Source organism: Mustela lutreola, chromosome 8 (genome assembly GCF_030435805.1).
Source record: "Mustela lutreola isolate mMusLut2 chromosome 8, mMusLut2.pri, whole genome shotgun sequence".
NCBI classification, from domain to species: Eukaryota; Metazoa; Chordata; class Mammalia; order Carnivora; family Mustelidae; genus Mustela; species Mustela lutreola.
This window is the reverse complement of record NC_081297.1, coordinates 81,346,066-81,370,295: the sequence shown is the minus strand read 5'-3', so window position 1 is coordinate 81,370,295 and position 24,230 is coordinate 81,346,066. Positions and strand designations below refer to the sequence as shown.

Below are 24,230 nucleotides of genomic sequence, written 5' to 3'. Positions count from 1 at the left end.
TCCCTGCCATGTGTGGTTCTGATGCTTGCTTTGTCTTTTCAAATTATGGGTTTTGCCTTTTGGTATGACTTGTAATTTTCTCCTGATAGCTCAACATGATGTACTGGGTAAAAGGAGCTGCTGTAAACAGGCCTTTAGTAATGTGACTACGAGATAAGGTAGGGAGAGGGGAAGAATCCTACAGTCCTGAAATTAGGTTTCAGTCTTTCAGTAAAGCCTGTGTCTCTGCATCTCTGCATGGTGAACTTCACGATTTTCTTTAATTTTTTTTATTCCCTTTTTGGTGGGAGGGAATGGCTAGAGCCAGCTAGAGTTGTGTATTTTCTTTGCCCTGGGTGAGTTAAGCTCTGATAAAATTCCTGCAGATTAGGCTCTAATTAGTTTCCCTTGAGATCAGGCCTTGTTAGGCATTCCCTTTCCCCTCCCCCTGCTAGAAATAGGAGGGGATTTTGCTCCCATAGTTGTTATAGAACCCGGTGGAGTGTTTGGTGGTAAATCTAACAATATTATGGGCCCTCTCCCTTTCATGACTGTGTTCTCCTGGAGTTTTTGTTGTTTTTAAGATTTTTAATTTATTTATGACAGAGAGAGATAGAGAGGGACCACAAACACCAGGGAGCTGGGGAGGGAGAAACAGGCTCCCCGCTGAGCAGGGAGCCAGATATGAGGAGGGATCCCAGGACGCTGGGATCAAGATCTGAGCCAGCCAAAGGCAGACGCTTAACGACTGAGCCAACCAGGCACCCCTTTTCTGGAGTTTTTAACTTTCAAGAGTTGTCTACACTGAGCTTCCAATAATTTGGCATTTACAGTTCAGATGTTCTTACTTGGCACTGGTTTCTACAGTGGCTTTTGCTCCTGAATCTAGGTCTCTTCAGTCTTGAGGGCAGGTGTTTGCCCTGTTTCTTCCCCTCTTGTGGGTCAAAGAAGGGGTTTTTTTGATTTTTCAGTCTGTTGAGCTTTTTGTTTGTTAGGATGGGGTCAGATCTTCCAAACTCCTTACAGGTGAAACTTCAGTTTCCTTATCTATAAAAATAGGCACAATAACAATATCTAGCTCATAGATATGATGAAGATAGAATGAATATGTATAAAGGTTTAGAACAGTTCCTGGCACGTAGTAAGTGTAGGAGAGGGAAAATTCTTCTACCCTTCAAGGTCTTTCAGCTGGACGGAGAATTCAATTGATATGAGACAGGTTAATGGGAGAAAGAAGACAGTTTTATTATGTGCACATGGAGACCCAATAATGAAATTGAGACTTTGGGCACCTGGGTGGCTCAGTGGGTTAAAGTCTCTGCCTTCGGCTCAGGTCATGATCCCAGGGTCCTGGGATCCAGCCCTGAATCTGGCTCTCTGTTCAGCAGGGAGCCTGCTGCCCCCTCTCTCTGCCTGCCTCTCTGCCTACTTGTGATCTCTGTCAAATAAATAAATAAATAAAATCTTAAAAAGAAAAAAAAGAAAGAAAGAAAGAAATGACCAAGGCAGGCACATTTTAGACAAAGAAACAATAGATTTGTGAGGCATTTACAGGATAAGGAAAACAGGTATTTGTGAGCTTGAATTAGGAACTCTAAGCAGAATTTGGGCTGAGGTAGTAGATTAGTAAAAAAGTAACAAGGTTTATTTCTACAGTTTTCTCTACTTGATAGCCCTTGCCTTTGGTAATAAAGATGTCTTTTCTTAGTACAGGGATTGGTGTTTTTTATATGGGAGATTTGTTTCCTCCTTTCAGGAGGACAGAAGAAGTCTAAGTATCTTTGTACAGTTGACTCTCAAGTAGCTTCAGTTCAAAATGATCAGTGTTGGGCCTTTGTGGTTCATTTGGGGGTGGCCTGCCCTGGACTCCTACATAAACATTCAGTATATATTAGTAACTCTCTTCTTGTCAGCCTCCTCCTCATTGTTGTTATACCATTATTTCTACTGTTCCATAGTCTTAGGTATCCAAGCTGCCCCTGCTCTATTAACTTGCTAATGAAAGCTCTGTTACGTGTAGTTGGGAATTCTTATAATGGAGTTTCTGGAGAAAATATTTTATTTTTCCATGATCTTAAATAACACAATGAATATAAGAAAAGATTTTTATATGTTTTACTGATGATATATGATGTATGCCTCAATTCAAAAGCGATAGAACATTCCCTTTTTACTTTTTCTTTGACCATTTGTCAGAAGATTATTTTTATAGTAAGTTTTTACTTTGTTATTATTTATAGTTAATTGATAAATTGAAATTAATTTTACTGGAAACGCCACCATATGATTTGGAAGATAAAAATATAAAACAGTACCAAGGATCAATTCTAGAACTCCAGGAGCTCCTTCATCTTAAGTTTAACATAGCCACAGAAATACTTCTCAGAGTAAGTGTGATTTTTTTTTCTCATTTTGCTTATAAATTACAATTAACTTTTTAAGAGTTAAAATTTTATACTATATGATTAAAAAAATCTAGCATCTTTTTAATTAAAAGGCTATGGAAAAGTCAGTTAAAAAAATCAGTATAGTTGAAGTCCTGTTTTTCTTTAATATTTTATTTATTTATTTGAGAGAGAGAGAGAGCACGCACAGAGGGAGAGTGAGATGGGGAAGCAGACTCCTCGCTGAGCAGAAATGCCAGTGTGGGGCTCAATCCCAGGACCCTGAGATCATGACCTGAGCCAAAGGCAGATGCTTAACCGACTTTTTTTTCTTATACTTGCTAAGGTTTAGTAGGATCACTATGAAAATAAATTCACAAAACTTTATATGCTAAATATTCACTACTCAAGATAAATTGACTAATATCATAATTATTGGTAGTCTATTTTTCCCAAATATCTTATCATTAGTGATAATATTCGTATAACTAAAATCATCATTATACCTTGACAATTAATAATTCCATAATCTAATGTCCAGTCCCTATTTAAATTTTGGCTAATATCCTATCCCATGAATGTCTTCTATGGCTATTTTTGTTTTATTGTGTGCTCTTTAAATCAGAAAACAACCTAAAGTCACACATTTTTTGTGTGTGTCTTTTTATCTTTTGGTTTATGTTGGTCTCTGTATAGCCTTGGTAGAATATGTTCTAATTATGAAAAGAATTGCAAAATTGGCTTAAACTTTACTAAATTTATTATTAGTAGTAATATTTATAATGTAATTTTGGAACAGTTTTATTATAAGAAAAGCAAAGAAATGTATTATAATTTTTAATAATCAAGATTATTTTAAGAGAAAAAAGATAAAATATGTAAACTAAGAGATTAGAAAAAGTACTGTAATTTTTTTTTAAGATTTTATTTATTTATTTGACAGACAGAGATCCCAAGTAGGCAGAGAGGCAGACAGAGAGAGAGGGGGAAGCAGGCTTCCTGCTGAGCAGAGAGCCTGATGTGGGGCTCCATCCCAGGACCCTGAGATCATGACCTGAGCCGAAAGGCAGAGGCTTAACCCACTGAGCCACCCAGGGCCCCAAATATTGTAATGTTTAATTTGAAATGGAAATACTACTATGAACCAGATTTCTTTTTAATCTGTAAAATGGAACCAGGTCTAATTGGGGTGAACAGCTGATTCCAGAACTGGAGCAGGGTAAGTGAAAGATGAGAATGAGTTATCTTGTGCTCGAAAGCAAATAAATGCTCAGAGACTAATGGAATTGTATCCAAAGGGACAGAACTAACTTAAAGGGGCTCCCTCTGGTCAAGTTTGAAATTGTTTGAATATCAAAAAGAATAATTACAATTGATTATAGACCATTGACTAAATAAAAATCTGTGAGTCTAAAAGGATACTCCAGAAAAGCAGGTGAGAAAGTGGGATGGAGGGGAAGAACAGTTTATAGAAGAATGCCATCTGATAAATGGTGAAGGAATTGTCAGTTAGAAAATCACCATTTTTTTAATCCTCAATGTAATAAATGGTAAGGGGCATTTTTTTTTTAGGGGCATTTTCACTTAAATAATTAGGTGAAAAGTAGTTGAGGAGTGCATGATTCTCATGGTGCCAAAATATTAGACCACAGATTACATACAGATTGGGGAAAAGTGTACTTCACAACTGGGAGATACTTACCATGTTAACCAAGTGATCAAGTCCACATTGTTAACAGTGGGATATCATATGCCTCCTGACAGGACGCATCGTGAAGAGTACAGCATAACCTACAATGCCTTCTTGCCAAAAATAATTAAACCTACCTAGACCTAACTTTCAAAGAAGTTAGAAAAAATAAAGGGGACAGAAGAGCAAGCTAAGCAATACCATGAAGAATTAGATAAATTCACAATGTGGAATAGTTCTATAAGACTATCATGAACACTTAAAAAGTTAATGTCACGGCATGGGGGGAAGCATGCAGGATCAATTACTTTTTAAAACTTGGCAATAAATTCAATCTCCAGTACCCCAAAGTTTTTATATTGTGACAACTAAATACATACAATATTGACTTTGTTAAGCCATTTAAGAGAGTTAATATGCATCAAGCTGTATTAGTCCTTATGAAAACGTACTTAAGAACTTCCTTAAATTGTGTGTTTCATCTTGGATATCAAGTATGGGACTAGTAAAACTTGACTCATTTGAATTTCATAAACTGGATAGTTTGTTTAATAAACTTGATAATACTCAGAAATAGACTAACTTCTGCAGTAGCATGATCTACATTTTAATGTACAAATAAAGAGGCATGTGTATAAAGTCATGATAATGTTAAAATCGAAAAGGGTAATATAATAGTAATCCTGGGAATATAGGAGCAACTTTAATCCTTAGACACAGTAAGAGAAACTAAGGGGAAAGGTGAAGCACATTTAATTAAGAAAATACATTTGTATCATTTAGAGAATAGAGAATTTTTTAAAAACAATTTTTTTGTTATTTTGATACTTTTACCTAAATTACTCTTCTAAGTAACAAATCTAACACCTAAGTGATGAAATAACTCATCTAAGTTGCATAGTTTATGAGGACTCTCATCTTTTATAATGTTTTCTTTTTTCTCTTACAGCAGGCTAGTACATTAGCAGATCTGGACAGTGGAAATATGGAAAAAGTCATTCAAGATGAAAATGTTACTCTATATGTGTGGGCAAACCTCAAGAAGAATCCAAGGTATTCCCATGGGTGCTACTATAGGTCAGAAGACATTGGGAATCGCCTCATGATGACCAGGGACTTGCCTGTTGCATACTAGCATGGTACACTTGGAAAAAACCTATGTTAGGAGGTCAGCCAGCTGAGGTTTGAATCTCAAACCTGCTATTTGTTTACCTTAGGCAAGTTATTTTCAGCTAATCACATCTTTCTGAGAAGTGATAGTGATAGTGACAAATCATGATCCCTTCTTCTGTTTAATCTTTAATATGTCAAAATTAATTGAGTTATAGTATGGCAGTGAGTTTTAGGAAAAAATTACCAAAGTAAAAGGAGGCCTAGGTGTTCTGGTCCCAGCTCTGAAAATACTGGTCATATGACAATGGAAAGAATTGGGGTTTAATTTTGATATTTACTAACAGGAAGGAACAAAATATTTTCCAAATTATATTTGCTATGAAATACCCTGTCATTTAAATCTAATGAGACAATATAAAAATATAACCTTTTTCATTGTAAAATGTGTTACATATAGAAGAGTAAAAACAATCTGTATACTTTTAAAAGGAAAAAAATGAATAGCCCTGTATTAGCTACCCAGATTTAAGAAGAGAATTAGTTGGTGTCTTTTTACTCAGATAGTGAATAATAGAGGCTGAAACAGTTTTGTTTTATTTGAGAGTGATAGAGATATTTGCAGAGACAATGAGTTCAATGTTGGACCTGTTGAATTTGAAGTACTTATGAAATATGGAATACAACTGTCTGAAAGCATTGAAAAAAATCGAATTGGAGATATATTTTGAGGAGACATCATATAGATCACTAGTTCTTAACTTTGGGGAATCCTGGACTCTTGTGAACTTTATTACATATACTCATCATAGGTAAGGGCATTTTTGGACCTCTTAAAACCTATTCAAGGATGCCTCTTCTCCCCCTAACCCACCCCAGGAAACAGAACTCATGTTGAAAACTCCTGATAATGTGAGTTATGATTCACGCCATCAAAATAATAATATCCAAGAAGACTGTGTAGAAGGAAGAAGAAAGAGGGCCTGGATAGAGAGCAGAGTAATGATAACATTTAAGGGATGGTTAGGCAGAAGGCCATACAAAGGAAACAGAGAAGGACCTGCCAGAGATGGAAGACAAGAGTATGGGGTCATAGATCCCAAGAGAGTGTTTTGGGAAGGATAACATTAGCAACTGGGTCCAAATGCTGCAAAGCAAGCAAGTATGCATCGGAACTCCAAATTTTGGCAAAATTCAAGTGGAGAGAAATACCGCTGAGGTATAAATTCTCAACAGACTTAGTTTCTTAGGGTCTCATCCTTTTTGTTAAAATTATTTACAGGTACAAAAGTGTCAGATTCTCTGAAACACAAATTGGATTTGAAATTCCAAGGATTTTGGCAACAAGTGACATTGCTCTCCGCCTCCTACATACTCACTATGACCATGTCACACCACTGCGCCCTGTTCCAACATCATTACGAGAATATACTGCCACAGTCAATCACTTGGTCAAGGATGAAGTTAAGTATGAAGAAACAGCAGTCGACAAAGAGCTCCAAGAAGAGGGTAAACAACAAGAAAATGAGTCTAACTCTGTTGATGAAGAACAAACAAAATTTGAAGAACAAAGTGGTAGTGAAGTACAAACGGTAGGACACATTTTTGAAACATACATATTTTCTTCATGTAATAGGTGTTACTAGATTCCCTTGGAGCATTCTTTTTTTTTTTTTTTTAAAGATTTTATTTATTTATTTGACAGAGAGAATGTTCACAAATAGGCACAGAGGCAGGCAGAGAGAGAAGGGGAAGCACACTCCCCGCTGAGCAGAGAGCCCTATGCTGGGCTTGATCCCAGGACCCTGAGATCATGACCTGAGCTGAAGGCAGAGGCTTAACCCACTGAGCCACCAGGCGCCCCCCCCTTGGAGCATTCTTAAGATTTTTTCCTAAACGGGTGCCTGGGTGGCTCAGTGGGTTAAAATCTCTGCTTTCGGCTCAGGTCATGATCCCAGGGTCCTGGGATCAAGCCCTGTATCCCGCTCTCTGCTCAGCAGGGAGCCTGCTTACCCCATCTCTCTCTGCCAGCCTCTCTGCCTACTTGTGATCTCTGTCTGTCAAATAAATAAATAAAATCTTTAAAAAAAAAAAAAAAAGATTTTTTTTCCTAAACAACTAGAAGTCGTCTGAAAGCCACTTTCTTGTCAGTAGCTCAATTTTGAATGTGTATATTTTCTTCTTGCCTTCTATTAATAGTCGCTATTCATAGTTGAGCCTGTTGCTTCAGCATCCTAAAGTTCAGCACAGGAGTTGCTCAGTTATATTTTAGGGACAACTTAGAAGCAAATTTAATTTTTATATATTGTATTTCAAATACACTTAAGGGAACTTGCAATTATATGGAAACTTGAGGTAAATACTTTCACAAACTAAAGGATTATCTTACTTTCTTAGGTTTTGTAAGAATTTTATGAAGTAAAAGTGATTTTCTTAAAGTATTGTACTACTCTGAAAAAGTTGACATCTTTAGAGATAACATATTTGGGTAATTTAATAATCATATTTCTTTAGTCGTTTTCTGTTCTTTCCTATTTCTAGAATTTCCAAGCTACTTAGTTACTATCTTAGAATTGTCTCTTTAGAATTTTTCAGAATTAAGAAGCCTTTTTGTTTGGCCATAAACAATCTGCATTTTGGGGGAGGGGTTAGGAGGAGAGTGGTTGGGTTATGGACATTGGGGAAGGTATGTGCTATGGTGAGTGCTGTGAAGTGTATAAACCTGGTGATTCACAGACCTGAACCCCTGGGGCTAGTAATACATTATATGTTAATAAAAAATTAAAAATTATTATAAAAAACACTAGAATTTTATACCCAGGGCATTGAAAGGAATAAAAGTACAGAAAAATTTAAACATACACACACACACACACACACACACACACACACAGAACAATCCCTGGCAAAGAGTAGATGCCTAATCAATATTTATTAAACACATGAGAAAATAAGCAAATATATAAATTAATTTTTTTTTAAAATCTGCATTTTAGGAAGGACCAGAAATAGGTTTTCCTACAAGTGCCTAAGACATGATATGTGTTGTTTTATTGGTTTATTTTCTTTAAACACAGGGAAGGGTTAAGAATTAGATTGAATGTAAATTTGAATATAGAATAGGAATTACTAAAAATTCTTAGAATATGTGTGGTTGAAAAATTCCATTTTAAATATCACACCAGAATAAAAAATTATAGAGATTCTTTATTAATATAGAAAATAGATATGACACAATGATCAATACAAAGAATAGTATTTAGAATATGATTATGACCATGTAAAAATGAAAAGGAATAGAGGAGAACCCAGAAACCTGTATACAGCTGATATTTTAGAGAGGTGGGAAATAATTTGCTGTTCAAAAATTCGTACTTAAAAAGAACATTCTTTGAGCAATCCAATAGCTTTTAAAATTTAAAAAAAAATTTACCTCTCTAGCTTCACTAGATAGAGTTAACAATATTTATAGTTCTCCTGCCTTTTCTGAACATATTGGATGATTACTCTCCTCATCCCCCTTAAGTCAGGCAGGACTCGGACTTGCTTTAGCTAATAAGATGTGCGTGGAAGGGGCATACTGATTTCTAAGGGAGGAGGGTAAAGAATGAGTAATTGGGCCCTGAACTTCACAATAATTGAATATGCAGTAAAAAACAAAATGAAAACCCATTAACTTAAAATTTGACAGGATTTATGGTTGAACATTCATGAAAACAGAACAAATTAAAAACAAGGTAACAAAATTATTGTATGAAAAAGGTGTCTAAAAATGTTTGACCTTGATCTGATTCAAAATATTGGATAATTTCTCCCCCTCAAGTTCCTTGATTACAATTAATATTTAATTGAACACCCATCAACATTTTATTCAAGAATTTCACATTACTTGAAAATTGTGAAATAATGATTAGAAAACATAATTTGATAAGATTACGTGAATTTACATGGCTAACACAATTCTTTCTTATGCACGTATGTCTGTTAAAAAGGCCTTAGGCAGTGATGATTTATTATAATTCTGTTAACATTGGAAATAATTTTATATTAAAATATAAGCATATAAATTCACTGTAATACCAAATAGTACAATTATAGATTTTCCTCAAGGTCTGTCCTTTGGTACAGTTAAGTTGTTTCCTTTCCTCTCAACTAGGGAGGTCAAAGCTACCAAATTAAGCTTACCTCAGTTCAAATAGCTCTTACCAATGTGTGTGCATTTGGTTTTTCTATTTTTATTTAATGCTTTATTGAACAGTTTTAACTTATAGCGATAACTAAAGGTATACCAATGGCTAATGTTGATAATGCCACAAAGGTATGCCCAGGAAAAGTTTTCTACCCACTGGTAAAATGCATGTTTCATGGAATATTGAAGGTGTCCTCAAGTAGGTAATCTAGGAAACCCAGAATAAAGATGAGCCAGCAATGAGTGATATGGCAGAAGTTACTTTATTTTATGAAACTTCTCCACAGCCTGGGAAGTTTGACCTACAATTGTGTGGAGGGTAGACAGGGAAACCTAGCTGGAGGGAACTCTATTAATCAGGCGATTTCAAATGAGAAAATGGCCCCCAAATGAGTAACATTAATTCACTTAGCGCCTGTTTTCAGGAACCCAAACTCTTTTTTTTTTTTTTTAAAGATTTTATTTATTTATTTGACAGAGATCACAAGTAGGCAGAGAGGCAGGTAGAGAGAGGAGGGGAGGAAGCAGGCTCCCTGCTGAGCAGAGAGCCCGATGCGGGGCTCGATCCCAGGACCCTGAGATCATGACCTGAGCTGAAGGCAGAGGCTTTAACCCACTGAGCCACCCAGGCGCCCCCAAGAACCCAAACTCTTATCACACCGAACAGGCACAGGCGTGTGTGTATAGATGCTTATGCGCATGTGATCTGTCATCCTTCCAAAACGCCCACAGCATTCTGAGAAAGTTTATATGAATGATGCTAAAGCATGTATGAGTTCCACAGAAGCAGAAGAATCCCGCAGTAATAGTTAAGTGTGTGAGGCAGGAGGGAAAAGCCATCTGCTGTGCTGAGGGAGGATTGGTGGGGCTGCATCAAGCCTGGGGAGCAGTAACCGCTTGGTGTGAAGAATCCCCCAGGCACTTGCTGTGCTATGCTGGGTAGGGAGGGAGAGAGAGCAGATTTGAACAGTGGTCACTCTTGCTACGAATTCTGAACAGTGTAAGCCACCTTTTGTAAGTGTAGGTAGCCTACAGAAGACAAAAATCACTGGATATATAAAGAGAATCAGCCGCTCAAAAGGGGAGGATGAAGATAATTTGGAATTGGGGGGGAGGCATAAAAGAAAGGGTGGAAAGGAATAAGAGACTGAAAATCTGTATCAAAGAAGTTCCAGAGATTGAGAAGGGAAAGATGGGTTTAATATAATAATTGGCTTGAGATTTGAAATTAGTTTGGGTTTTTTGTTTTTTTTTTTTTTTAAGATTTTATGTATTTATTTGACAGAGAGAAATCACAAGTAGACAGAGAGGCAGGCAGAGAGAGAGAGAGGGAAGCAGGCTCCCTGCTGAGCAGAGAGCCTGATGCAGGACTCGATCCCAGGACTCTGAGATCATGACACGAGCTGAAGGCAGCGGCTTAACCCACTGAGCCACCCAGGCGCCCCTGAAATTAGTTTTTATTTGTATTTCACGCTATAGATTAAAAAAATAACATTGAAGTTTTAAATATAAAAACAAGTTAATCAAAACTCAAAATGATAGAAATATATGAGGAGAACATAGGAAAATTATTTTATTGTCTTTATAAGATCTTATCAGTGCATCAAAATCAAGACCGTAAAAGGAGATTCACTAGATTCAAACATTTGTATAGCCAAATAAAACTCTCTATGAAGAGAGTTGAAAGATAATGAAATGAGAAACTACTTAAACATATAAAACAAGAGGTTAATATTTTAATATAAAAGAGCTTTTACAAATTGGTAAGATAATTTCCTAATGTAAAATTAGAGGACTTGAAAAAGCAGATGAGAGGAGAAATGCAACTAGCCAATGAAGGAATGAAAAGATACCGAATCAAGTAAATGATCAAATTAGAAGCAGCATTATATACCCTGTCTTCTCAGGTTGAGCATGAGGGGTAGAAGGCATTTTCACATACTGTTGTTAGATATGTAAATTTGTACAAATCTTTCTGAAGGGCAGTTTGGTACCATGTAAATGTACCCAATAGTGATTTTAATCTTAGTAATTTATTATGAAATAATATCACAAGTAAATAAAAATGTGTTACAGTGTTTATTGAGATTTTTATAGTAGCAAATATAGTTCACAGAGTAATTATCAAATAGTCAACAGTCAAATATTAGTAGCCATTCAAAATAATGATATAGTTTTTATGTACTTCTTTTAAATTCTAAATTTTTAAAGATTTTTATTTATTATTTATCAGAGAGAGAGAGAGAGCAAGCACAGGCAGACAGAATGGCAGGCAGAGGCAGAGGGAGAAACAGGCTCCCTGCCGAGCAAGGAGCCTGATGTGGGACTCGATCCCAGGACGCTGGGATCATGACCTGAGCGAAGGCAGCTGCTTAACCAACTGAGCCACCCAGACGTCCCTAAATTCTAAATTTTTATTGAGATAAAATTGACATACCTATTTTCAGGTGTACAACATATCATTTGATATCTTTACTATGAAATAATTACCACAATAAGTCTAGTTAATATCCATCATCACACATAGTTACAAATATTTTCTTGTGATGAGAACTTTTAAGATATCTCTTAGGAACTTTCAAATATACAATATGATATGAATTACTGTTATCATGCTGTACATTATATCCCCAGGATGCATTTTATACCTAGCCTTTTTTTTTACCTTTTAGCCATCTTCATCCATTTTACTCACCTCCTGATCTCTGGTAAATCTCTGCGTTTGAGTTTGTTTTGTTTTGTTTAGCTTCCACGTATAAGTGAGATCATCCAATATTTGTCTTTCTCTGACTTATTTTACATAATGCCTTCAGGGTCCATCCATGTTGTCACAAATGGCAAGATTTCCTTTTTTATGGCTTAATAATGTTCCATTATGTATATATACCATGTTTTCTTTTTTTTTTTTTTTTAAGATTTTATTTATTTATTTGACAGATCACAAGTAGGCAGAGAGGCAGGCGCGGGGGTGGGGGGGTGACGGGAAACAGGCTTCCTGCCGAGCAGAGAGCCCAATGCGGGGCTCGATCCCAGGACGCCAGGATCACAAGCCAAGGCAGAGGCCCAACCCACTGAGCCACCCAGGCGCCCCTATACCATGCTTTCTTCATCCATTCATCTATCAGTGGACATTTACATTGTGTCTTGACTATGATAGATAATGCTGTAGTGAACATGGCGGTGCATACATCTTTCCAAGTTAGTGTTTTTATTTACTTTGGATAAATACCCAAGAGTGGATCATATGGTAGTTCTATTTTTTAATTATTTTGAGGAAGCTCCAGACTGTTCTTCATAGTGACTGCACCAATTTACATTCCCACCAACAGTGCACAAGGGTTCCTTTTTCTCCGTTTCCTTGCCAATCCTTGTTATTATCTTTTTGAAAATAGTTATCCTAACAGGTAAGAGGTGATATCTCATTGTGGTTTTGATTTGCACAGCCATGATGACTGGTGATCTTGAGTACCTTTTCCATGTACCCATTGGCCTCTTTCATGTACTTAAATGTCTTCTTCAGAAAAATGTCTACTTATTTTTATATTGCATTGTTTTTTACTATTGAGTTATGTAGATTCTATATATTTTGAATATTAACCCCTTATCAAATATATGATTTGCAAATATTTTCTTTCATTTGGTAAGTTGCCTTTTCATGTTGTTGATTGTTTCGTCTGTTCTACAGGAGCTTTTTAGTTTTATATAATTCCACTTATTCATATTTGCTTTTGTTGCCTTTGTTTTTTGGTCACCAAGACTAATGTTAAGGAGTTTACCACCTATGTTTTCTTCTAGGAGTTTTATGGTTTTAGATCTTATGTTCAAGTCTTTAATTCATTTTGAGATAATTTTTGTGTATGATGTAAAGTGTCCCAGTTTCATTCTTTTGCATATGTCCATCCAGTTTTCCTAGCACCATTTCCTGAAGAAACTGGTCTTCTTTCATAGCATATTCCCAGGTACTTTTTGTAAATTAATTGACCAGGCATGCATGGTTTTATTTCTGGGCTCTATCCTGTTCTGTTGATACATGTGTTTGTTTTATGCCAATGTAATACTGTTTTAATTGCTATAGGTTTGTAATATAATTTCAGATCAGAATGTGTGATGCCTCAGCTTTGTTTTTCTTTCTCAGTATTGCCTTGGCTAAGCAGGGTCTTTTGTGATTCTATACAAATTTTAGGATCATTTGTTCTATTTCTATAAAAAAATGTCATTGGAACTTTGATAGCCATCACACTGAATCTGCAGATCGCTTTGGCTAGAATGGACTTGTTAACAATATTAATTCTTTCTCTCCATGAACATAGAACATCTTTTCATTTATTTGTATTTTTAATTTTTTATCAGTGTTTTATAGTTTTCAATATATGGGTCTTTTGCTTCCTTGTTAAATTTATTCCTGGTATTTTATTCTTTTTGATATAATTGTAATTGGATTATTTTCTTGATTTCTCTGATAGTTTGTTTTTAGTGTATAGAAACATTACTGATATTTGTATGTTGAGTTTGTATCCTGCAACTTTACTGAATTTGTTGACAAGTTCTAACAGGTTTTTGGTGTAGTCCTTAGTGTTTTTTATGTATAATATCATGTCATCTGCAAATAGTGGTATTTTTACTTGTTCTTTTGCTTGACTAATTTCCCTGGCTAGGGCTTCCAATATTATGTTGAATAAAAGTGGTAAGAGTGGGCATCCTTGTCTTGTTCTTGGTCTTATACGAAAAGCTTTTCAGTGTTGGGTATGATGGTTGTGAACTTGTCATATATGGCCTTCATTATGTTAAGGTACATTCCCTATATACCTACTTTGTTGAAAGTTCTTTTCAAAATGGCTGTTGAATTTTGTCAAATGATTTTTCAGCATCTACTGAGATAATCATATGATTCTTATCCTTCATCACATTGACTGACTTATGGATGTGAACCATTCTTGTATCTCTGTAATATCCTACTTAATCATAGTGTATGACCCTTTTAATGTATTGCTGAATTCCCTTTGCTAATATTTTGTTGAGGATTTTGCAGCTATGTTTATCAGGAATATTGATCTGTAATTTTCTTGTGGTGTTCTTGTTTGGCTTTGGTATCAGGATAATAGTGATCTTATAAAATGAGTTTGGAAATATTCCATTTTATTGCATTGTTGGAAAGACAATTGAGAAGGATTAGTATTAATTATTCTTTTAAATGTTTGGTAGAATTCATCAATGAAGCCATCTGGTCCTGGATTTTTGTTTGCTAGATTTTTGATTACTTATTCAATTCCTTGCTATAAATTGATTTGTTCATATTTTCTGTTTCTTTAAGATTCAGTCTTGGCAGGTTGTATGTTTCTAGGAACATCCATTTCTTCTGGGTTGTATATTTTGTTAGTGTGTAATTGTTCAGAGTAGTCTCTTATCCTTTGTATTTTTATGGTATCAGTTGTAATGTCTCCTCTCTCATTTCTGATTTTATTTATTTGTTTCTTGGTGAACCCAGCCAAAGTTTTGTTAATTTTGTTTATCTTCTTTAAAAAATAGCTCTTTGAAAAATGCCATTGGTATTTTGATCGGTATAGCATTGAAAAGTATAGATTGCCCTGGGCAGCATAGACATGTTAACAATGTTTATTCTTCTAATCCATGAGCATAGAGTGCTTTTCCATCTTTTTGTGTCTTCTTCAATTTCTTTCATAAGTGTTCTGTTGTTTCTAGACTATAAATGTTTTACCTCTTTGATTAGGTTTAATCCTAGGTATCTTATGGTATTTGGTGCTATTGTAAATGGAGTCGATTCCCTGATTTCTCTTTCTACACTGACATTGTTAGTGTATAGAAAAGCAACTGATTTCTGTGCATTGATTTTGTATCCTGCCACATTACTGAATTGCTGTATTAGTTCTAGTAATTTGGTGGTGGAGTCTTTTGGGTTTTTCACGGAAAGTATCATGTCATCTGGGAAGAGAGAGAGTTCGACTTCTTCTTTGCCAATTTGAATACCTTTTATTTATTTTGTTCTCTGATTGCTGGTGCTAGGACTTCTGGTACTATGTTGAACAGTAATGGGAGAGTGGACATCCTTGTCGTGTTCCTGATCTTCTTTTCCCCATTGAGAATCATATTTGCTGTGAGTACTGGGTGTTATATGCAAATAATGAATCATGGAACACTACATCAAAAACCAGTGAAGTACTGTATGGTGACTAACATAACATAATAATGATAAAAAAAAAATACATAAGTAAATACAGCCAAATAAAATCTAAAAATAAAAAAAAAAACTATTTCATTGATCTTTTCTAATGTTTTCTTAGTCTCTTCTTCATTTATTTCTATCCTACTCTTCATTATTTACTTCTAATTTTAGGCTTCGTTTGTTCCTTTTCTAGTTCTTGGAGGTATAAAGTTAGGTTGTTTATTTGGAATCTTTCTTGTTTCTCGATATAGGCATTTATTGCTATGAACTTTTGTTTTATAACTCTTCTTGTTATATCCCATAGGTTTTGGTATGTTGTGTTTCTATATTTATTCGTCTCAAGGTGTTTTTTTTTTTTTTAAATATTTTATTTATTTATTTGACAGACAGAGATCACAAGTAGGCCGAGAGGCAGGCAGAGAGAGAGAGAGAGAAAGAGGAGGAAGCAGGCTCCCCGCTGAGCAGAGAGCCCGATGCGGGACTCGATCCCGGGACCCCGAGATCATGACCTGAGCCGAAGGCAGCGGCTTAACCCACTGAGCCACCCAGGCACCCCTCAAGGTGTTTTTTAAAATTTCTCTATGATTTCTTCTTTGACCCATTGGTTATTTGGTAGCATGTTGTTTAAGCACCACATATTAGTGAATTTTCTGGTTTTCTTCTTATAATTGATTTCTAGTTTCATATTGTGGTTGGAGAAGATGCTTGATATAAAATCAGTTTTCTTATATTTATTAAGACTTATTTTCTGGCCTAATATATCATCCTTGGAGAATAGAATGTTCCATATGCTCTTGAGAAGAATGTGTATTCTGTTGCGTTTGGTTGGAATGGCCTATAAATGTCTGTTAAATCCGCCTGATCCAACATATTATTTAAGGGCAATGTTTCCTTATTGGTTTCTGTCTGAGTGATCTAATAATTGATGAAAGTGGGGTATTAAAGTCCCCTACTATTATTGTATTGCTCTCTATTTCTCCCTTAGATCTGTTAATAATTGCTTTCTGTATTTAGGTGCTCCTTTGTTGGGGACATAAGTATTTATGTCATGTATTCTTGTTAGATTGGCCCCTTTATCATTATGTAATGACCTTTGTCTCTTATTAGTCTTTATCTTAACATCTTTGATAAAATTGCAGCTACCTTATCTTTCTTTTGGTTTCCCTTTGCATGAGTATTTCTTTCCATCCCTTCACATAGTGTGTGTGTCTTTACATGTGAAGTGAATCTCTTTTAGGCAGCCAATAGATAGGTCTTCCTTTTTTTTTTTTTTTTTTTTTTAAAGATTTTATTTATTTATTTGACAGAGAGACAGTGAGAGAGAGCATGAGAGAGGAGAAAGTCGGAGGGAGAAACAGACTCCCCGTGGAGCAGGGAGCCCGATGCGGGACTCGATCCAGGACTCTGGGATCATGACTTGAGCCGAAGGCAGTTGCCTAACCAACTGAGCCACCCAGGTGCCCAAGTCTTCCTTTTTTATGATTTAGTCATTCTATGTCTTTTGACTGGAGAGTTTAGCTGGTTCACATTTGAAGTAATTATTAATAGGTATTTACTTACTGACATTCTGTTCATTGTTTTTTAATTATTTTGTAATTCCTCTGTTCTTTCTTCTTTTCTTGCTCTCTTCCTTTTGATTGATTCCTTGATTTGTGGTATGCTTTGATTCTTTTCTATCTTTTGTGTGTCTCTAATAAGTTGTGTGCTTTGTGGATACTGTGAGGCTTATGTAAGAACATATTTATAACAATCTATTTTAAGTTGATAATTTAAGTTTGAACACATTCTGAAACTCTATTTTTTTTTAAGGTTTTATTTATTTATTTGACAGACAGAGATCACAAGCAGGCAGAGAGGCAGGCAGAGAGAGAGAGAAGGAAGCAGGCTCCCCACAGAGCAGAGAGCTCGATGTGGGGCTCGATTCCAGGATCCTGGGATCGTGACCTGAGCCGAAGGCAGAGGCTTTAACCCACTGAGCCACCTAGGCGCCCCTGAAACTCTATTTTTACTCCTACCATGTTTGATGGGTTTGATGTCACCATTTACATCTTTTTACTTGTGTATTCCTTAGGAAATTATTGTAGTTATAGTTATTTTTACTGCTTTTTTATTTTGACCTTTTTAGTAGCTTTATGAGAAGTTGACTCACCATCTTTACGCCATTAATTATTCTGAATTTTACTATATATTTACCTTTACCAGTGAGACTTATACTTTCATGTGTTTTCCTGTTACTAATTAGTACCCTTTTGTTTCAATTTGAAGAGGTCACTTTAACATTTCTTATGTATAAGGCTGTTCTAGTGGTGATGAACTCTTACCTTTTGCTTGTCTGGAAAGCTCTTTATCTCTCCTCCAGTTCTGAATGATAACTTTGCCAGGTATTCTTCATTGTCAGGGCTTTTTGTTTTTTTGTTTGTTTCTTTTAGCCTAATAAATTGTGGCATTCCCGTCTGGACTGCAAACTTTCTGCTGAAAAAAATTTGCTCACTGTTTTATGGGGGCTACCTTGTATGTCATGAAATGTTTTTCGTTTGCTGCTTTTTGGATTCTTTCCTTGTCTTTTACTTTTGACACTTACAATGTGTCTTGGTGTGGATCTCTTTGCGTTCATCTTTTTTGGAACTTTCTGGGCTTTCTGAATCTGGATGTCCGTTTTCTTCCCCAGGGTAGGGAAGTTTCCAGTCATTATTTCTTCTAATAAGTTTTCTACCCCCTTCTCTTTTCTCCTTCTGGGGCCCCTATAATGTGAGTGTTGGTCTGTATAATGTCTGTGAGTCTCTAAAGCTATCTCCACACTTTCTCACTCTCTCTTTCTCTACTCTGATTGGGTGAATTCTACTGCCCTGTCTTTGAGTCTATTAATTGTATTTTTCAGTTAATTTATTGTATTCTTTAGCTCTGTGATTTCTATTCCACACTCTTGTATGTTCTTTGTTGAAAATCTCACTTTGTTCATCCCTTTTTCTTCTGATGCTGGTGAGCATCTTTATGACCTTTGTTTTGAACCTTTATCAGATAAGCCACTTATCTCCAGTTCAGTAAGGTCTTCTCTGAGGTTTTATCTTGTTTTTTCCTTTAGAATATATTCCTTTGTTTCTTCATTTTACTTGACGCTCTGTGTTGGCTTCTGTGCATTAAACAGCCACCTCTCCCAGTCTTGGAGTAGCTTCATGTAGCAGATAAAATATATCTTTCAACCCTGCCCTAGCTCTTCATTGTCTTTTAATCTTTTGCGATTGTACAAAGCAGGCTCCTTTATTTTTAATGGCTCTCAGTAGCTGAGAATGCACCAAGATCCATCAGTTTCCCGAAGATGAGGATCTCAATCAGCACCTAGTTTCAGGCTAACTGGAAGCCAGGCCTTCAGGCAGCAGTATGCAAATATACATCTTTTGGGGGAGTACTGGAAGAAGGATATTTTTGACTGCTCCCTCTCTGAGCTAAGCCCTGGGGTGATAGCCAGTTAAGACTTTCTTTCTTTTCAACTGTTTTTTGATGAACTCATGAACACAAGCCCATTGGCCACCATCCCCAAGCAATCAAGAGGTGTCCCCTGGGCAGCAGCCACAAAACCCAGCGAATTAGATGCAAAACTCAGGGCACCAAGCATGTGTACTAACTCAGCTCTGCTGGATACTGGTGCTCTAGAGCAAGCAGAGAGTCCACCCATTGCAGTCTCTGGACAGGATTACAGTGGGCCCTTGGACCTGTTTTTAACTAGAAGCCTGCCCATCAGGCTACGGCTGTTTAGATAAGCTTAGTAGGCCTCTTTCACAAAAAGACTAAGCTCCTGGATCTGTTTCCTCTCTGCTGTGCCCTGGGGAAGGTGGCCAGTTAAGAACTCTTTCTCTATTTGTTACAGCCTTATGGGACTCGTGTGTGAGCCCTATTGGTCACCAAAGCCAGGCAATCTAAAGGTGTCCCCTTGGGTGGCAGCTGCAAAAACCACACACAGAAAAAGGTTACAAGCTCCTTTCTGGGAGATACTGGCATCTGGAGCTAGACGGAGGGAGAATGCTGAGATAGTGCCCACTGGTTTCTGTTTTTGAAGAGTGATTCAGTAGGTCCCTAGATGTGTGTTAAATTAGATGCCTGGCCCTCAGGCCTATACTTTAAGATAAGCTAATAAGCCTCTTTCACAGAAAGTCAAGGTGATTTTCAGTCAGCTGCTTCTGCACTAGGCCCTGAGGCAGGTAAGTCTTGGACTGGAAACTTTTAGCTCTTTCTCAGCTTGCTATGGCCTTGTGGGTTTTGTGGACACAAGCCCCATCTGCTGTCAGAGCTAGGTATTTTAGGAGCTGGTCTCTCAATTGCAGGTTTTAAGAGTTAGGGTGCTAGATATGGGGTTCAAATACTTCAGTCCTCAGAGAGAAGATGATGTTTATGTATTCCTTCCCAATTGCGGGTCACTGCGGGGAGGTGAGATTCAGGGCAAGGTTGTGTCTCAGCCTTTCCTACCCACTTTGATGTAGGGTTTTTTTCATCCACCCAATGTGTGGGAGTCATTCAGCTTGTTTTGGGCTCCCCCCAGCCCCAGAGGAAACTGTTCCATTTGTAGCTGTAGTTTTAATGTGTCTGTGGGAGGAGGTAGTTTCAAGATCCTCCTACATCATCATCTCGAATGGGAACCTATATACTTTTATATAGAAAGATACTGAAAATGTATTGTTAAGATACTTATTCATGTTACAAAACCACATTAGCCATAGGATTCTATTTTGTGAGGGGATTTCTGTTACTTGTTAATGCATAGAGTAAAGTCTGGAAGCCTAGTCACCAAACAGTGGCTGTTTTGGTGGTCAGGAGTGGGGAGTGTGAGAAAAGTGAGATGATTGTATATTGTCAGTGATTTAAAAATTTTTACACTTCTGTATTGTTTGAATTTACAATAAGCAAGTACTGAACCCACATACATTTTTTTTTCACACATTACTTTTCTAATAGAAAATGAAACAATGTATATCCTTTTTTGATTCTAAAGAGAGAAATTCGTAGGACTCTGTGATAACCCCGTTTGCTATTTTGTCATTGGGAAATTCTCTTACACCCATTATGCTCGTCCACTGCACCTAATTTCTCTTTGTCTTTTTTTTTTTTAAGATTTTGTTTATTTATTTGACAGAGATCACAAGTAGGCAGAGGCAGGCGGGTAGGCGGGGCGGCGGAGTGGGTGGGTGGGGGGACCAGGCTCCCTGCTGAGCAGAGAGCCTGATGCGGGGCTCCATCCCAGGACCCCAAGATCATGACCTTAGCCGAAGGCAGGGGCTTAACCCACTGAGCCACCCAGGCGACCCTCTCTTTGTCTTTAAAGACTTACCTTAAATTTTACCTCATAAAGTTTTCTCCTTCAGGCTAAATTAGATGTCTCTACTCCATTCTTATTCTGCTTAATTATTAGAATTCTTAACCTTAAACAATAATTATGATCTTGAGGACATGCATAGTCTTGACAGAGTTCGTATTTACCATAAGCACAAGGCCTGGTACATGGTTGGGGTTCAGTGGACGTTTATTGAATGAATGATGAAATAAGTGAATGAATGTATGGTTAAGTGATTAAAAGTAGGCCCTGACTTAAGTCTGATTTGTTGTGAACAACCTACATAAAAAAACAGCCACCCGTATCAAGGAATCAACTACTATCCACATTTAAGTTATTCTGTATTAGAAATGCTTAAGACCCTTAAAATTACAGTTAAGTGGGTGGGAACCACTTAGCTATGTTTAGGCAATCTTCAAGCTTGTCAGGAGAGATTCTCTGGGACCCTGTCCTCAGCAGTTCTGATCCCTAGTGCTCTGACATAATACAAGTGGTGATAGGGAGGCTCCACTTCCACCACCACGCCTCAGGAAGTGCTCCTTGTAGTCCTTTTGGAACTTAGAATGAATTTGAAGCAAAATATATGAAGGACAGTTAGGTTTGTATTCCTTATAATCACAGCAGTATAGGGACTCTCATAACCCTAAATGTCATTCTCAACACTTGTGTTTGGCAAGTGTATTCTTAATTTTTTTAATTGGTACGTAAATTCATGAAATTTAACTTTTATGTATCTGTGTACATGTGTTTAAGTGTATGTATGAATTAGGGACTACCTGTAACATCAGTAGGAAAACTTAGAATATTTTGAATTTAGAGGAAGAGATTTCTTTATTTTTACAACTTTATTTTTTCATTTAGGGTAAACTGCTTACCTTTAAAATTTTAGTTTGGCATATTTTAATATAGATTTATATGAATTTGGAGGCTGGTTGCAAGACAAATTGTTGGTATAATAATGCAGCAATTAGGGACACCCGGGTGGCTCAGCTGTTTAGGTGTCTGCCTTCGGCTCAGGTTGTGATTCCAGGTCCTGGGATCGAGTGCCATGTCGGACTCCTTGCTCAGCAGGGAGCCTGCTTCTCCCTCTGCCTGTCTCTCCCGTTGCTTGTGCTTGCATGCTCTATCTCTCTCTGACAAATAAATAAAATCTTTTTAAAAAAATGAAGGAATTACCCAAATACCTGAGATGCATGTGGTATGTGATATGATCACACAAAAAAAGCATTTAGCACCTTGTTAAAAAATTAATTCTCTTAGATGAGCCAATTATTTTTTCCCTAGGTCTATTAAGAACTTCACCACTAGAGGGCTCTTAGTACCATATTTTAGTTAATTTAAATTTAATAATAACACAATAAAATTATAGGTATTGGGTAATCATCTTCCCAATTTATATATCTTAGAAACTTTTTAGAAAGGCCTAATTTAAATATCACACATTTATGAGAATTTTTTTAAAAAGACAATAATCACCTTCAGAAATCTTGTAGTGATCTAAGGGGTATGCATGATATATGGGCCTTTGAACTTTTCAAAGTTCAAGTTAAAAATAGTCTTTGTCTCTAAGATACTCTAAAAATATACAATATTTAACATAAATATGAGTGGATATATATAAAACATTACTAAGTACCTTCTATAAGAAACTCAACATGATCTTTATTTTCAATGAACTAAAATGAATGAGTGTACTAAATGAATGAACTAAAAATCTTATGGAGAACAATAAATGAACTAAAAATCTTGTGGAGAATAGTAACAGTTACCATACATTCTGATATGTGCAACGAGAGAGATTATGGATGGAGTTAAGAGATCACATTTAATCCAAAAGAAAAACAGTGAAAAGAAGTCTCTGATGAAGTAATATTTGAAGTAAATCTTTTGATAGGCATGGAGAAGTTTAGATGAGAAGGAAAGGAAATTTTTCTGGTTATGGAAAAAAGTGTAAAGATGTGAAATATCCTTAGAGATTCAGGTACTCCTTGGCATCATTATGGATAAATTAAAAATCCATGAGAATGACCCATGTAAAAATATAGCATTAACATTCAAAGACCTTCAGCTTTCCACAGATCTGCTTCAGTGACCCATTTCCATGGTCATACCCTGGAACTTGTGCTTATTTCTTTACTCAACAAATTTTTTTAAAAAGATATTATTTATTTATTTGACAGAGAGAAATCACAAGTAGGCAGAGAGGCAGGCAGAGAGAGGGGGGGGGGGAAGCAGGCCCCCTGCCGAGCAGAGAGCCCGATGTGGGGCTCGATCCCAGGACCTTGAGATCATGACCCGAGCCGAAGGCAGAGGCTTAACCCACTGAGCCACCTAGGCGCCCCTCAACAAATATTTTTTGAATGTCTACCTGTGTATGCAGATACTGTTCTTCCCTCAAAGGACAGTGATGAAAGGACAGATGAGATTCTTGCTCTCATGATTTATATACAAGTCATAGGAAACCAACAATAAATAAGAAAAACTGGAAAACAGGTAGTAATAAATGTCATGTACAGAATTAAACAGGATTATGGGAGTGACTGGTGGTAACTGGATTGGGTGGTTGGGGAGGGCTTGTATGATGAATTATTATTTAAGCTGAGAATGACTAGGAGGAATCAGCTATGTAATACGGTAAAAATATTCTAGTCCGAGAGTACAATTACTACAAAGATCATGAGACAGAAATAAGTGCTAGGTAAGATGGCCAGTAGCCTGACATATGGTGGAAGAAGGCAAGTGGTATATGATGACATCAGAGAGGAAAGCAGAAGCCAGAAGAAGCAGGGCTTTGCAGGCCAGAGTAAGAAGTTAAGGTTTTATTGTAAATGCAGTGGGAAGCCATTAAGGGTTTGTAAGAGGGAGAGTGGCATGATGTGATTTATAGCTTTGCAAGGTTATTCTGGCTACTACGTAGAGAATGGATTGTGCGGGGCTAGAATAGAAGCCCCCAGCATCTGGTTAAATAGCAGTGGGGAGGCATTAGAAGCAGTGGTGCTTGGTCAAAGGTTGTAGTAAGAGAAATGGAAAAGTGGATATTTTAGGGACATGTTTTGCAGGTAAAATGAACAATCTTGTGGAGTTTTTATTTTGGGAAACTAAGCAGATGGTGGTACAGTTTACTGAGATGCATAGAAACGGGCTGACCTGGTTGAGAGTGACAGTGAAACAAAACTTTTATTTTGGGCCTGGTACTTTGGGGACACACAAATGGAAATGTCGGGTAAGTTATGTGAGCCTGGAGCTCTGAGCAGTCAGGCCCAGCCCCATGTCTCCATGCACATTATGCCCTACATTTCTAGACTTGAGCAGTACTGAGGGTGGGCGTCCCGAAGAGCATCACTAGCATTGATCTGGAAACCACTGGCCTGCTG

The 24,230-nt window shown here is 36.8% G+C and overlaps 1 protein-coding gene across 7 annotated transcripts in view; it reads left to right on the top strand.

Moving 5' to 3' along the window:
• The window catches only part of DNAI7 (dynein axonemal intermediate chain 7), a 65,052-nt gene that overhangs the window by 22,583 nt on the left and 18,239 nt on the right, over window positions 1–24,230 (top strand). For 5 of the 7 annotated variants that reach the window (XM_059185783.1, XM_059185782.1, XM_059185779.1 and 2 more), the window contains 3 exons: window positions 2,220–2,366; window positions 5,003–5,106; window positions 6,446–6,755. In XM_059185783.1, the coding sequence (XP_059041766.1) occupies window positions 2,220–2,366; window positions 5,003–5,106; window positions 6,446–6,755 (561 nt within the window). The remainder of the gene's footprint in view (window positions 1–2,219; window positions 2,367–5,002; window positions 5,107–6,445; window positions 6,756–24,230) is intronic. The other 2 variants (XM_059185781.1, XM_059185784.1) reach the window with 2 other exon arrangements.